General features: G+C 36.8%; 1 protein-coding gene across 1 annotated transcript; it reads right to left on the bottom strand.

Moving 5' to 3' along the window:
* Positions 1 to 4,083: 4,083 nt before the first annotated feature.
* On the bottom strand, positions 4,084 to 9,934 carry LOC127127037 (C-terminal binding protein AN). Its single transcript, XM_051056118.1, has 7 exons — positions 9,163 to 9,934; positions 7,703 to 7,856; positions 7,469 to 7,599; positions 5,672 to 6,442; positions 5,500 to 5,547; positions 5,164 to 5,277; positions 4,084 to 4,412 (listed from the first exon to the last, which is right to left on the bottom strand). Exons 1-7 carry the CDS (start codon positions 9,718 to 9,720, stop codon positions 4,329 to 4,331), a joined length of 1,860 nt encoding a protein of 619 aa, XP_050912075.1. The 5' UTR covers positions 9,721 to 9,934; the 3' UTR covers positions 4,084 to 4,328.
* Between the last annotated feature and the right edge of the window lie 7,365 nt (positions 9,935 to 17,299).

Raw genomic sequence — 17,299 nt, 5'->3', positions numbered from 1 at the left:
TAGGCTTTCTTCAAAATTTTCAACAAAGCCTCCCTGTGCCCCTCAGAGCTCAAAAGCAACGATAAAATCGATATTTTGGAAGGAGTTTGCTGCAGATGGTCAACCAACTTGTACTCTGACTTCTTGATGATTCTCAAAAATTCTTCTGCATCATCATCAAGTTTTTCATCCGACCCAACCGGCGCCGGTGTCACTACGGGAGTACTCTCATTCACCACAGCTTTTCCTTTTGCTCTGGCTAAAGCCTCGGCCTTTTCTTTTTTCTCTTTTTCTCCCTCTCCTCCCCTCAGGGCATCCGGAGCAAATAACCTTCCACTGCGAGTGAAACCGCTGGTACCGGCATTATCCACCTTTGAAATAGTGGTTTCACTGGCAGTCTGGTCATCCACCTTCTCACCATTACAATACACCTCTCCACCATAATGCCAAGGCACGGCATCATCTTTGTCGTATGGAATCGGTCCAGGCACCGTGATGGTAACTGGAGCCGCCTCAGCAAGAGTAGACAAATCCACCGGATCAAAATATATTGTTATGGTGGAGACTTCATCTTTCCCCTTATCGGCTTTCTCAACCAGAATACTCCCATCGTCCATCAGACCCTGGACAGTCTTCCTCAACAATGAACACCCATTGACAGACAGAACGCACTCATCACAATCATCACCACAGCCCGGGTCGACCCCATTCAACAACAGTTGTCTCTTGATCTCAGCCAGAGGAGTCTTCAACTGATCCACACTTGACAGCCCAACTCTGCTCCCTTCAGAAATGGCATTCACCCCCCTTTGACCATGCGCGGGCATGGGATTAGCATTAACATTGGGGGATGGTGCGAAGTTGATTGCTTTCGAATCCACCAGGTCTTGAACTGTGTGCTTAAAAGCTTTACAGTTCTCTATATTGTGTCCGGGAGCACCCGAATGGAATTCGCATTTGGCGTTTTCATCATAGTTAGCTGGCCTTTGATCAGGTCTCAAAGGTGCAAGCGTTCTGGTCTGTACTAGCCCCAAATCCATCAACTTTTTGAACAAGAAAGAGTATGTCACTGGAGGTCTGTCAAACTGACGGTCATTCATTCGGCCCTTGACTTGGTACCCGGCCCTCTGTGGCCTCTGCTGAAACGGTTGCCTCTGCTGCTGAGGTTGTTGCTGTTGCTGTTGTTGCTGCTCAGCAGGAATAGTTACCGTAGTAGTGTGCTGGAAGTAACGATCCCTACTGGGTCCCCTCTGCGCATAGACAACACTTGTATCTCCCTCCTTCTTCCTCTGACCGTTCCCAAAAGGTTTCTTCGACCCTGAAGAAGATGCGCTACCCTGTATCTTACCAAGCTTCAACCAGCTCTCAATTCTTTCCCCAGCCACAACAATGTCAGAAAAGTTGGTCACCGGACAACCAACCATCCTTTCAGCAAAAACCCCTTGCAGGGTACCCATGAATAGATCAGACATCTCCCGATCCACCAGCGGAGGTTGAACTCTGGCAGCCAACTCCCTCCACCTCTGAGCGTACTCTTTAAACCCTTCATTATTTTTCTGAGACATACCCTGCAGCTGGGTACGACTCGGGGCCATATCAGCATTGAACTGATACTGCTTAAAGAATGCGTCCCCAAGATCTTGCCAATTCTTAATATCTGAGGACTTGAGCTTGGTGTACCACTCCAGTGAGCCTCCAGACAGGCTGTCCTGGAAGAAGTACATCCACAGCTTTTGATCCATGGTGTAAGCTGAGATCTTACGAACAAAAGCCTGAAGATGAGTCTCAGGGCAGGAACTCCCATTATACCGGTCAAATGCGGGCGCCTTAAACTTCTGTGGGATCACAATCCCCTCTACCAGCCCCATATTTGACATGTTGACCACCCCAGGAGTGGCATAGCTCTTCAAAGCTCTGATCTTCTCAGCCAGCAGCTGAATCTCTTTATTCTGCGACGGGGCACTGTACGGACCAAATGGCTCATTATGCATGGAAAACTGATCCGCCTCTCTATCTTCTTCTCTGTCGCCTTCAACACCGAAGAAAGGAGGGAACATACTGTCTTTCAGATTCTGACCCGGCCCAGGTTGACCACCAGCAGTACCAAAACCAACGTTGTTCACTATACCGACCGTTGTCCTCTTTCCACCATCACGAGATCCCAGCCCCTGGTTGGAGACACCATCCAGGTTAACCCCACTGTTCGCTGCAGAAGCCCGCTCGAGCTTCTCGACCTTATCAGCCAGAGCTTTCTGACCAACCGCAAAGCCTTGCATAATGTTGATCAGCTCATTCATCTTGTCCTTCAGCTCGAGGAGATCAGTACTTGGAAGATCCATCAGTCTGGGAGTGTTGCGCCTTGTAAAGTATCTGTGAGGACGGGTTGAGTGCAAAGGTACAGCTCTGCGAGCATGAACAATGATTCCTGAAACAATCAAGCACGTTAGAACCCGACACCTGCAAAACAGCAAACAGGTTAATATGCATGAATGCAACATCTATCCATATGAGGAAGATTCTGTCCTTTGATTCTGGTTTCATTGAGACAGATAATATTTTGACATCCTGATTCTGAAATTCAAGATATCTCTCAACTAGATTCTCAATCAATAATACTCCCCATATGGCTAGACATAGGTTCGATGCAGATGAATGCAAAATGAGAATGATGCAGATGTATGAATGCAATGCATTGCCATCCTCCAAGTCATCTGATCATCTATTGCTCTGCAGCCCTGATCTCTGAACTGATCACAATCATCTGAAGGAATACGTAACCACAAATCCATCTCAAGGGTTCCGAAATAAACGGAAGAAAGATACATCATCATCATCATCAAACCATCTCTGAACAGATACCCATAACCATCTGAATCGGCCCGGGGAATCCTGAAATAAACGGATCCCCACTGATAAATAACTCGGACAGCACTCCGGCGTCTCAGAAATAAATGACCATAAATCCGACTGATAAATATGACTCTGACCAACGGAACCAATAGGTCACCATCAAAGTCACCATCTGAACACGCATCTGAAAGAATCACCCTCCCCTCACAGGTAAATTCTAATCAGGTCATCCTAAGGCGGATCATAGTCTCGACAATCGGACGGAGATACTCAATGGGTTTGCCCTTTCGGGTGTGCCATTGTAGCTCCCTTAAGATCGTCTAAACCAAAGATCTGGGAAATGATCGGTCACCAGAGTCAATAGTTCAAAAGAAGTAACTCAACCAAAGTGGAGTACCCCACAGAGGAAAGCACTATCAAATGAACCTCGTCCGGCTTGTGGCATGTCACGTCGCAACAATATGCTGATAAAGCAAATGAGGAACGTGAGACCACACTAATCCTAGGTGTATACTCGGGCCTGGGTTTTAGCCCCACTCAGAACACCCACCCCAAAACAGAGGAACCACCTGCACAGAGGGCAGCAACAACATGATAGTATGATGCATGTAAATATTTATGCGAATATATACACTGTTAGAATAATAAACGCAATAAATAAAGCAAAACAAGCAACCTAAACTATCCTAGAACGCTAGGAAGGACTCGCTTAGGGAAGATGGACCAGCACAGGTCAACATCTTGTTGAGTTCCCCAGCAGAGTCGCCAGCTGTCAAATAATTCATATTCGACATGCAAAAAAAATTAACACTACTGAATTTTTTAAAAAATCTAATAAACTACAATCCTTTTCAAAAAACCCGATAAACTACAACCCTTTTCAAAAAAATCTGATAAACTATAACACATTTTGAAAAATCTAAGTGTTAAAAAAGATTATTTCCTAATTTGCTTATTGAAAATGAACAGTCTAATTTTTCAAAAAAATACCAGATTTATCAAAAAAATGTGATATATTAAAAAAATCAATAAAAATTAATATCAAATTTTTTAAATACACTACCAAAAATTTCAATTTATACTGGATTCTTCTTCCGGAATTTTTAAATGCACTACCAAAAATTTTAATTTATCCTGGATTTTTCGTCCAAATTTTTTTGACAAAATTAACAAGAACATTCTTCACTAGTGTCAGATTTGATTTTCAGGCACCTAATAACAAAGATTGGGATCAAAAGACATGGCAAAATAAAATACAAGGACAAGGACCAATTTCATCATCACTCCAACAAAATTTCATCAATGTTCCTCAACAAATGAATTTTTTAAATAAAAGAAAAAGAAGCACAAAGAATAATGTTTATGCTCTACACGACTACAATTACATTCCAATCTTTCACAAACAAACATTTGAAAGATCAAGGTGACACTAAGCTTGTTCTTTTTTAGTATAATACAAACCCAAAATCACTACAAAGACTTCGGAGAACAAACTTTTGTCATGTTAAGTTTTCAATCCAACGTGTTATTCCATCTTCATCTGAAGTTGCCAATACCTCAATGTATATATGATCCAAAACAGCCTAGTATTTATATTATAAGAAGAAACACAGATAAATTAATCAATTAGCAGAAAATTTATAAACCAAATTCTCAAGTTATAAAGCATCATATCCATCTGACAAACATAGATACAATAATGAAGAAACCAATCCCATTTTAAGGCATGCATAGTGTAATGTTCTGAGAATGACTTGTGTTTGTTTTAAATTGCTAACAATAGAAGACCTGTTTAGTAAATATTTGTGATAGAGAGAAAATGAAAAGCAAACTAAAAAAAATGCATTTTAAAAAATAGAAAGTTCTTCGGCATTTCAATTTTTTTATTATTATTAGCTATGTTTTCAAAAATTCTAAAAGAAGATGGTGGGAAAAGTAATCCCTTGTGTTTATTAGTTGAAGTGAAAATGAATGCACGAAACATGGAAAGTAAAAGGCCCCTAAACTTTTATTGTTTACTATTAATAATAAGCCCTATTTTCCTTAATTTCATCTATTCCTTCTCTTTTTCCCTGTGTTGGTTTATCATTTCAGTTTCAAGAATCCATTAGTTTCTACCACAAAATAAGTCCTTAAAAGCATATATTCTATAGTCAGTACTGCATAGTTCTATATGCCTCCAACACATGCAAAGCCCACTTCAGAAAGACAATATCATATAAACAGTCAGCAGATAGCAGGGAAACTATTTAAATCGCATTGCTATACGTATCAAATATGGGTTATAAGTTATAACAGAACTATAAATTTAAAAGGATAACCAAGAAAACTTACTGATGGGTTTCTACAGTTCACCAGTCTCCATTCATCTATGGAACCTTCCAATGTCCAATTCTCCCATACATCAAAACTATGACTAGCAAATACAAACTCCATTCTTCTATTGATCTGCAAAACGTGTATACCCAAATAGAAGGCATCAACTTTGTTAGCAATGTAATGATATTAATAATAGAGGGAGCGCTGTTTCCAAATCTTAGCTTTCATCTAAAATATACGACTCAAAAACCACAAAAATCATATATGGAAGAATCAACATACAACATAGTTAGCCTAAGGGGAGTAGTCTATGATCAAATTGAAAAACTCCAAACATTATAATGCAACTACCTGTAATAATTTTCCACCAGCAGCAAGAGATCGCAAACCAATTGTGTCCTGAAGCACATGCATTAAAAGTTGAGTTGAAAAATCAAGACACCTTTTACAAGTCTAAAATACTTGATGAAATATATGCTGGACAAAAGTTCCTTGGATAAGTGTAAAGAGCCTTCAAACAAACCTTATTTCTGAAGATGATAAGGAACTGTGCAGCAGGATCTCTTTTTGACACATCAGGCATGGAATCCAGGATCCAACCTCCGCCTTTAACTCTTTGCCTTGAGACATAAAATGCAGCACGGTCTGCTGCATGCAGAGCTATAATACATCCATCTTTCAAAAGTTCAGTACATTTTCCACTAAGCTTTGCGCTTGATTTTAGAGCTTGACTGGCAATCGGATCTTGTATAGATTCTACGGGAGTCTTTCTACTTCTTGAGTCTTCAGAGCTGGAGCTCAAAGCTTGATCACTGCCACTCATAGCAGTATCATCTCTCTGAGATGTTCCCTCTTTCTCCAGTGCAGAAGGATCTGATTTTTGTTGAGACTTTTGACGGATATGCCTCTTTTTGGCCTTTTTACTTGACCTGCTGCGCCTTCCTTCAGATCGAGCAGATGTACTCAGAGTCAAACTTGAAACCTGATGTTGTGATGAAGACTCTTTGACTTCACCTACTTTCTTTTGGGAGCTTTCAGGATTTGAATACACATCGTCTAACTGCTCTCTAACAATAATCTGCAGAGCATTTTCTTTGTATTGTTGATCAGATTGTTCATTTTCATCATCCACCTCACTCTCTTCTTCTGCGTCAGACAAGGCATTTTTTGGAATAATTCCATCAATAAAGAATGTCTGCAATATAGATATAGCTTTCTCCCTTATCTCCATCCAAACCTCTTCACTGTAATCAGCACTTCGTGGAAGTATCAGCACATTAGGCATCTCCTTAACCTGAAGAAGAAATACAGTATGCATGTTAGTATCACTTATTAAGCTTAAAAGTGATTCAATTCAATGATACAATATTCTTTGAGCTGTTAAACTTTTGAGAAAAACCTTTTTAAGTAGTTTTTCTTTAGATTTCTTTTTCATTTTAACAAACTTACATAATTGTTTCACTTTTTAACACAGCTTTAAATTAAATTAAGAGGTGCTTCTCTTTCAAAAAGAAAAGATAAGCAAATGTACCCTAAAACATTCACTGATGTACACTAACTAACAAAGATATTCTAATCAACATACTATTGTGAGCAGTAAATGTAAAAAATATTTTGCAAAACAAATATTCCAATTAAGTTGACAATCTTTTGCAAAACCAATATTTTCCCAATAAAGTTTCTCATTCATTTCATCCCTGCTTTAATGAACAATTATAAAACTCTAAAAATAGTAATGCTATTTGATATTAAATTTTTCATACAAAACCTCAATAACTGTTTAGTGAATGGCTAGGGTTACTGGACTCCCATACATAATGAATACTGAATAGGGTAATATAAATTTACATGCAACAGTGATGTGATATTTTGTATACTTTTGTAAAGAACCACACTTCCACCCTGATTATCATTTGCCATTCTAAAATCATTTTTTGTTCAAATTTTCCAGGTGGGATAGGGTGCCATCTATTGTTCAGTATGCATGATTAAATCAACATTGTAACAGCCACTGACAAGGTGTCTTTTACTATGAGGAGTCCAATGAATATCACAAATATACGGATAGATGGATGTATGCCCAACAACTGCAGGCATTTGCTGGCATAAAATTGGTTATACCGCAGTGAAAAAATAAGAGATGTAGTTATTAGTTAGTGATCCTAGAGACTATTGTTGTTCTTTTGATGGATATAAAATGTTCTCTGAAACATTCTACTCTGAAAGGAAAGAAACAAGAACAACTTGGGCAAAAAACGTAAAGTTTCTTCTAATAACATTTTGTGAATGCCTACTTATATAAAACCTAAATTTACCGTACCCATGCTTCCATCCATTGAGGCCCTTCTGCACCATCCAAAGCACATCCAGCTATGGTTCCATCAATCAAAAGCTGCTTTAAAGCACAATCATCTAAAAGCTGACTACTACCAGTATTTACAAGAAAAGCACCTGTGAAAATTACAAAGACAATAAACTCATTAAGTGAATTCAAACCACAATATCCAACAGATTCAAAGGAAAATCTCCAAAAAAAACATAAATAAGTGCATACCAGGTTTTACATGTTGAAGACATTCCGCACTAATAATCTGCATTGTCTCATTTGTTAGAGCACAATGGAGCGATATAAGGTCACTTGCGGCAAGTAAATCATTAAGCGTATCCATTTTTCGTGCTGCAGGAGGGAAGCTCATTTTTCCTTGTCCCTGTGAGAGCAAGATAGTGAACAAAGTTAGGCAAAATCATAGAATCCGATCATCTGTTCAGGATTAGCAATTGGTCTGCACGGAACTTAGCTAGAAGTCCCTGGTTCAAGTCATCATAAACTGTCGTTATCTCCCTCTTATATTGAATATCGTTTAAGTTTATGCACACTTCTAAAGAAAATCATTGAATGTACATATTCCCATGATATAATAAGCTTCCTAGAATAAACACCGTTAGGGTCTGCTTTGGAGTTTAGCAGAGGGAGGAGGGGGGTTTGAAAAAGGGAAAGATGAAATGGAAGGAATTGTGGGCTTTGAGAAGTTTTTTTTTCTTCATAATACAAGCTTTGAGAAGTTTATTTTTCTTCATAATACAAGCTTTGAGAAGTTTATTTTTCTTCATAATACAAGCTTTGAGAAGTTTATTTTTCTTCATAATACAAAAATCCTCCTAATTACGGAGACCTCAAAAATTGTATTGGAGGAGAATTTCAGAGGGTTTAGATAAATTCTTCATAGTCAAACTATATTGTTATCATATTGTCAAAATTTAAAATATATTCATCATAAACATTCTTATATTATCCTCTACACACAAAAAAAAACTCAAATAAGGGGTAAGATTTTTCTTTATCTTCCTCTTCACTAAATCAAGCTACAAATGGTCTATTGATAGTAGTGTTATCGATGGCAGATGGTGGATAATGGCAGAGAGCCAAAATGCCGCAAAAACACCCGACATATGGCACCACCATATCGGTATATAGCATCATGGTGTCACCATCCTTCACATATTTGAACATGATGGAGAACCTAAAACCCACCACCGATATCCACCATGACCGCTATTTAACAACACTGATTGATAGTGTCACAAATGTGTATAGTACTACACCTGAATAGAACATACATTCATGTTGGAACAAAAGAAATCATAGGGCACAAGAACCTGAAAACAAAGATAACATTTACAAATACTGGAAGCAATTAGCTCATGTTAGAAACAGAGTATCTCATTCTCATTCACTTAGATTTACCCAAAAAGAAGAACGTACATCAACAATTCAGCATTTCTCAAAATTAACATGTAAATCTGAACTCCGAACTGCGCAAAAACCAATAGATGTTCAATTGTTTTCAACAAAAAGATAATCAATATCATTAACAGGAGAAGAATGGCATAACTAATCACTTGTTAATCAGGAGATCAAAACAGGTAAACACCAATTAACATTTTCAATTTCAAACATAAAAATTATTCAACTAAGAAAAGAAAGAAAAATAAACTGATTGAGGAAGAAAGTACCGAGTGAACATCGAAATAGAGAACGCTCATTTTGAAAGCCAAGCTGCGAGTAGCCAAAGCCCTGGCAGAAGCAGATCTACCAACGATCCCAAGAACAAGACCACGGCACCGCCGCATCCCTCGGCAGAGAGGCTGGACGGAGCCTAGCCAACCGGAGGCGGAGAGCGCGTGGCGAGAGAGCAGGTGAGTGCGACGGAGAAGACCAAGGAACAGCGCCATCACGGTGTCAGCGATCTCCTCGGCACGGGAGGTATCTACATGGATGAGGCGGAGACCGAGATCAGCGGCAAGGGATGAGTCGACGGAGCGATCGGCGGAGCCAAGGCAGAGGATGAGGTGGTAGGAGCGGAGCCGGCGCTGAGCTGCGCGAGGGAGATATGCGAGAGAATGAAGGAGGACTGCAGCGGCGGACTCGATCTTGCCATCGGAGAGACGGCTGAGAGGAACGTGCTCGACGGCGGCGACGCCGGAGAGGGAATCGAGTTCGAGGGAACAATCTTCGATGCAGTTTAGGGTGACGACTAAGGGGAGTGGCGTAGAGTTGTTACGGTGAGGCATTGCCGCACAGGATTAGATCTCGGTCCCTTGTTGTTTCCCAGTGACCTCCTTAGTTACAGTTATGGCTTCACTCTACGACGGGAAAGCGCCTATAACTGTGGGATTTTGTTTTCAAAACTATCCTAATTCTGTAGTTTGATTTTCTAAACTCATATTTTTCTTCAAAAGAAGGAGTTTACATATTGCAATTGAATTTAATTGATATATGCACTTCTTTACACTACCATCGAATATCCGTGATTTCTTTAATAAGGTCAAATACTTTTTTTTTCTTTTAATTTGAAATTTATTTTTCTATTACAAAAATAGTTATTCAAATCGTGATTGTTTTTGGATTTTTGTAGTTTCCTATAGAGGAAAAACATACATTGCAATAATAATTAGAATAAAAAATTATCTTTAATTAAATGCAAGAGTAGAATATTTATTTTTTAATAATTAATTAATTATTTTAATTAAATTAAATTAATTATTTTTTTAGAAATTAAATTAATTAAAATTTTGAAATTAAAATTGAGTCTAAAATCCATGTTGCTGTTGTATCATTATAGTATCCATGATGTCAAAGGATTTAGTATTAATAAACTATATAAATACTTATCTTATCTTATGTTTTAGAAAATCGACGTGAGATTTAATATAGAACATTGTCATTTGCATAGTTTGAAGTTAACCTCGTGTTAATTATCATGGAGCGTATTTGATTGATACAACCTTCGCGAGTTATCTTCTATAACTGAAGGTTTAAACAGAACGAGAATGTTGCCTGCAAAGTTGGACCCGTAACATCACCCTCTTCATCATCACCATCATCCTCGATGTCACTATCCTCACCATTCATTTCAGAATCATCAATTTCATGTTTAGGCAACAGCTTGCGTCGCTTTCCAAAAATATTGGATACTTTAAAAATCCCAATAGAACTCTAAGAAGGTTTCTCAACCTGAGGTACATGCAAAAATAATATCAATATGAGATTTTCAATAAAGGCAACAAAAAAAACCACATGAAACAGAGCTAGTAAAAAAACATGATTAAGAAATGTTAAATGTTATTTTTATAGTAATATGGTAATTAGTAACAAATAGTCACAGCTTTAAGGTTGATTAATTGAGACAATCATATATTCTTTTGTTTTTTTTAGGTTAAAAAGCATGAAAATTACCTAAGACATGGTCATTCAATATGAAAAGCATGAAGAGAGTTGTAAGCAGAAGGATGACAGTGAAGCTCTGCATTTTCTTCCAACTTGTCCACACCATGTTGCCACACTTTAACTGGAATCTCTGGCCCTGAAGAAGAAGAAGATTCACCCCGTTCTTTTGTTAATTGTCTTGCAGAAGGAGACATATTTGGATCATTTATTTTGAAAGGTATGAGCTATTCACGAACTGATAACACATGTACTGGTATATGAAAGCTGCTAAATACTTTATATATCTTCAATATTTAGTCTTTGATGGACTTGTCAATGATCATTTAGAGGCAACTTTAATCATGATTTGACTATAAGGTTAAACATGGCTCAGCAGTTTGTGCAAATGAACATGATGTAGTTTCAAATTTGCAAAACAAACATCAAGCATGCAGTTAGTCTAAAGATGAACAACAACAACAACAAAGAGGAGTACATAGCTCACAGAATATGGAAACAAGTGTCTAGCGTCTTGCAATTCATGGTACTGAATCCATGGAAGCTTTTGAATAATATATCGTTGCAGCGTAACAGAGACAAGTCGATCATCAAAACCTTACCATACATGAACTTAGATTGGTATTATCTGGGAAAGGGTTTTTAAGATCAAGTGAATCAAAATTCTGAGTTCCAAAATCAACCATGATGTCATGGCATATAGATTCGTGCTCACCTTGTTGTTTCACCTGTGACTGCATTAAAATTTTACAAACAACATGACATGAGTATATATCTATAACGCTAACTCAAAGACTAAAAATAAAATTGTATACCATATTCATACTTGGTGTTCTTTTTTAACAAAGTTGTAAACAATGTACAAATGGATTTGAGCGTGATACATTTCACTTTCTTCCAAACTGTTTGTGTTGAAATCTATTTATATTGTTTTTGTCCAACATCGATTTTTTTACTAAAAATGCAATTATTTATATAGCTCATATATACATCACATATTGTCAAATGTGTGTTGGACTGACACTCTAAGTAAATGGGCTTAGATCCAAAAATATTTTCAATATTTTAATTAATTAATTAAAAAAAATTAATTAAGATTATTAAATATTAATTTAGTTAAAAATATTATTAAATATTAAATTAGTTAAAAACAATGCTTAAATGCGCTTTTGGTCTCCCTAGTTTGAGTGTTTTAAACAATTGATCCCCTATTATAAAACCAGCTATTTTGGTCCCTGAATTTTTATGGTCCCCTATCTAATTTGCTTATGTGTCATCTTTATTAATGATGCGACAATTTGGCTTTGAGTCCATGTCATCAATTCTGTATTTTTTAAAATCCAAATGAATATTTTAATTAAGAAAATATTAAAAATACTTTTAACATAATAAATTAATATTTTTAATCAATTAAGTGATTTTATAAATTTATTAATTAATTAAAATTTCCGAAATTATATTTTTTTAATTATGGAAGTCTAACACGTCACTTTCTCTCTCTCACGTGTTTCATGTTGCAATCAATGGGTTTACTACACTTTATAAACACTAATTCTATTTTTTAATAAATTCATGTGGGACTTCATTCATTACTCAATGGAAGCACAACCTGCACCAATTCAAAACAGTTTGAAGATGAAGTAAACTAATGAGAAAGAAGCTCAAAATCTTGCGCGACTGTTTTGTAAGAAATGAGGAACAAAACTGACATATTCATATTGCTCAAAGGAAACATACATCAAATCTAGTGAATAAAACAAACACACTCTACCAACTACAAAGCTTATGAAAGAGATTACAAATTTCATAACAGTAAATTCGCAAGGATGTCAATCATACCAAGATATTATCTTTGATGAGGAGAATTAAGTTGGTGAAGTCAATTATTCAGGATATGTTGTTATGTAGCCTGAGAATATATGAATGGCTTGCTTATCTTCGCAGTAAGATGTATACCTGCATGAGATATTTTGTTTGGACAAACAACATTGATAAGAGGAAACTTGTTACTACCTATTAGAGTATTGTTTGCTTTGCAGGTGATCTGGGACTTAGAGATATTAAATCAATCAACAAAGCAGGTTACTTAACTTTAGGTTGGAAATTTTTCACCATTAAAAACCAATGGTCAAGTACATTAACTAGCGGACACACTTGAGAAACACAAAACATATTCAACATCATATCTCATATTTCATTTGGTTTGGTGTTAAGCATCACCTTCAGTGCATTGAGGAACTTAGCAGATAGCACATATAAAATGGTAGGGACATCTCAACATGACAACATGGAATCATAATTTGTTAGACTTTAATATTAAGGACTTACTTTTGGTGCTCCCAACTCAGGTTTAATTTATGCAAAATACTACAATCAACACAAAAACCTCTTGGAATACTCCAGCTAGTCAAAACACATTTTCTCCATAGTTAGCAATGTGTAGCTAGTATGCCTCAAGAAAATCTCAGGAGACACTGCATAATTCTTATGCAGACCATAAACATGGTCCATAAAATTCTAAATTATCCATAAAATTCTTGAGAAACCAAAGCATTTTATTCTCAGTAGAGAGATGAAGTAATATGCAAGCTTCAGGCTGCTAGGCAGTTGATACAATAAGGGTGTAAAGAATGTCCCAAGAAAGAGAGTCCCGCATCATTTTCTCATTATATAATATAAAGGTTTCTAAAGCTTGAACATGTGGAGATTATTGCATAAGTGTGTTGAGATGAAAGTGGACATTTGAATACTTAACACGTGCTACAATAAAATGGACTTTAGACTCTGAATGCTTTCAAAATTTTAATTAATTTATTTATTAAACAAAAAGTACATTTGAATAACTGGTTTTGTAATATGAGGACTAATTGTATAAAACGCTCAAACTAGGAGGACCAAAAGTGCATTTAAGCCTAAAAACAATTATTAAAGATTAAAATATCATAGTCATCCTTGCCATTTAACTAAAAATATTTTTTTATCCTAATCATCATTGCCACATATGCAAAAGTGGAGGGGACCACAAAAATCCAAAGACCATCAAAATTAAGGGAGTAGAATCGTTGTTTTTGTAATAGGAAAACCAATTATTTAAAACGTCCAAATTATGGGGACCAAAAGTGTATTTAAGTCTTAATAATATCACTTTATAAAAAAAATATTATTTCTAGATATTATAAAATGTATTACAAGAAAATGAATATCAACCAATAAAACATAAATGGAATTTTTTTTTAAATAACCATGTTTTTAAAAATAAAATCCAAAATAGTCATATTTTCAAAAAAGAATACCAAACTAACCATGTTTAAAAAAAACCTGTTGACAAGAGGAGTAACCATACCTAATGGTGCATGCATACATCTTTACACTGGCACGAGCATGCATGACGCATGCTTATAAGGCATGTCATTGCATGAGGTGCTTGCATGCATCCTCTAGGAATATGCGCCACAGGCAGTGGCTATTGTGTTGTCTTGTTTTTTGTCGAGAATGCAGTCACTCGCCCCCGTCAACGAGAACAGCTTCACATTCCCCTTTGCAACAAAATAAGTTTATCTTTTTTTTTTCACTTGCTTACTTTATACTACAACTAACTGTAAATAACTTGTTTTCACTCTTTTCGGTTTAGATGGTATGTTCTAGGGATGAACTACAATAAATGTCTTAAACACGCTATAATAGTCTATCGAAATCTTATAGACCACCTTTGACCAGACAATGTATTACAAGTAAACAACTCATTAGAATCTAAATTTTGTTTTAATATTGCCAATTTACAAATCTTCTAATCATTTATTTTTCCAATACAGTTCATCTGGAGGTCATATTTTGGTCTCGGCCATGAGGTTAACCCCGAGGATGCTTCAATTTTGACACCAAAAACATCAATAATTGGGTTCACTATTATGGATATGCACCAAAGTGACTGTGTCAAACTGCAGTTCGACATGCAACAACAAATCTCAGACCCTCCCCCCCCCCCCCCCCCCCCCCCCCCCCCCCCCCCCCCCCCCCACACACACATACACATGTTTGGGACAATGGCATAAAATAAGAGTTAATGCCAATGGAGTTATTCTAATTTTAGAGAGTTTACTAGGGAGATGTGTCGTCAATGGAAGAATCAACATCGACACATCTTAAACGAACCTATCATATAGGATGCTAGACCAACTCAAAATTATATGATTTGGCATAGGTCGTGTTCTTGCTAAACATTATTCGGAGAAATCTCCCTGAAGCTTAGCCAGGAGAGATCACAATCATCCTGTTAGTTTATTAGGTATTAGATATTATCCTTTCCTCATTTAGGAAGTCTCCTTTTATACTCACCCCATCATCAATGATCCCTTTAAGGTTACCTATTCATTTCTAATGTTAAAGCCATCCTCAATAATGTCCATCGTCCCCCATATTTGTCAAGTAACGTTTCTCCTATTAATTTTCATAACCTCTATGCAATCATAAAGGTGTTTAGAAACCTTTCTATGTGACCATTCATATTCCCCCGCCGCAATTACTCTGAGATCAAATCTGACCTGTTATAGTTTGATAATGCTACTTTACCCTTATCGGCTTCGACTTACCTAGGATCATGTTTATCCGACTTGCTTACTCTTGTACTCAGCTTGCAAAAGCTCAAACTTAAGGAATTCCAGGATGTACAAAAGCCCCCGATTATGAGGTCCTGTTGGATTGAAGTGTTCGAACAAGATAATATGGGAATTCCTTCTTCCTTAAGTTGACCTCTTATTTGACTATTTACTGGATGTCCGTCATTTCATTAATGACAAACATTTCTCTCTCCTCGTCATAATGGTCTTTATGAGAACTCCCACTTGTCATCATTACTCTGCTTCGGTACAAATTCTTGACCATAGTAAACTTGTTTTAAATAAAAAGGACTTGTTTTTTCACTTTGTTTTTTACCAAAGCTAGTGATCTTCCTTTCAAGTGTTACGGACAAGCTTCTACTTTATCTATCGCTCAATTTTTCTGCAATCTCAAGCCTTAAGTATCATTTTATTTCCCCCTTTCACTCTCTTTTTGCACTTTTATTATGTCTTTAATACGAGGTTATAATCATTCAGGGGAATGCTCAATTCCTCTTGTTGTCCATGGTAGAAATAGAATTTGGAATTATTGCATGAGACAGTGTGGGGGTCATTTGAGTCAAACAGATTTTGACAGGATTATTAGAGAAGTTTATGGTGAAATCCTTTCACTTATTAATAACATTGACTCAGAGTCTCTGTCCTTTGTTTTTTCAGACACTTTGATGGAGACAACAAGATCTTTGATAGACAAAGAGGTTTTAAGCTACGATCATAGTGTCATTAACGATAGCTACATCTTGAGGCTTCATTCCAATAACTTAATCCCTTCCCCCGGGAATGAGGAAGATGTTATACTAGAACCTTGTATGGTTGGTGAGAGGGTATGTATTACTCGGCCTGAGGGAGTATCTGATGAGTACTTATATTTCTATTCAGGGGTAATAGATGATTTTAAAATTCATATCTCATTTACCGAGTTTGAGTCTGATCTCTTCAAAACCCTAATTATAGCCTCTTCTCAATTACACCAAAATGGTTGGGGTTTTATCAAGGCTTTTGAAATCATTTGTGATGTTATGGACACAACACCTACCTTAGGATTATTTTTCTCGTTCTTTGAGTTGAAGGGAGCAAAAAAAGGAAGTTGGGTTTCCCTCGGTAGTAATCCGGGAAAGAGATTCCTTCAAGCTTATACTACCAATTATAAGGGTTTAAGAGACACATTCCTTCATGTGAAGAGCGAGAAGATATGTCCCTGGGTTATGTATGCTCTGTACGGGAACTATCATTTCCCGATTTACTATTCAAATAGTCCATTTTCGGTTTTCGATTTCGACTATGATAAGTTGAACGCTCTGTAAATCCAAGCCTTGGCCGTTTTGGATGCCTTCCGGGTAGTGAAAATTAAAGATTTACTGCAGATGGCTGAAGACCCTGAACAAATTTCTAACTTATTTGGTAATGCTTATATGTGTTTTTTATTGCTTTTTAATAACCTTATTAATCTTCATATTTCTTGATTTTTACTTTGATCTTTTCATTTTAGCTAACATGACAAATCTCAAGCTTTCTTAATAAAAGAAGTTGATGGCCGAAGCTAGAGCAAGGCGTGGGGACCAATATGCTTCTAAAAGTGATATGGCATATATTCAAACTCGGACCCTCAAAAGGAAAAATATGGACGCTGTCAAAGAAGCCCTTGTGGCGTCAGAGCCCTAGCCTACTTCTATTTCTCCTTTTAGGGGTTCCAAGTTGGGTTCTCCAAAGAAAATGAGGACCCTAATGAGTGATGATGCTAGTCAGGCCTACTTGGAAATCACTACTTTGATGCAGGATTCAAGTGGTAGTCACCAAACTAACCGATACC

This window comes from Lathyrus oleraceus, chromosome 3, assembly GCF_024323335.1.
Source record: "Lathyrus oleraceus cultivar Zhongwan6 chromosome 3, CAAS_Psat_ZW6_1.0, whole genome shotgun sequence".
Classification (NCBI taxonomy): Eukaryota; Viridiplantae; Streptophyta; class Magnoliopsida; order Fabales; family Fabaceae; genus Lathyrus; species Lathyrus oleraceus.
This window is presented reverse-complemented; position numbering and strand designations above follow the sequence as displayed.

Bases quoted from the DNA above. Each gene is read 5' to 3' on its own strand.
- LOC127127037 (XM_051056118.1), bottom strand. From the start codon at position 9,720: ATGCCTCACCGTAACAACTCTACGCCACTCCCCTTAGTCGTCACCCTA. The intron at 5,548-5,671 runs GTTTGTTTGAAG...CATGTGCTTCAG, and splicing joins TTATCATCTTCAGAAATAAG to GACACAATTGGTTTGCGATC. The intron at 5,278-5,499 runs GTAGTTGCATTA...CACGTTTTGCAG, and splicing joins CTGGTGGAAAATTATTACAG to ATCAATAGAAGAATGGAGTT.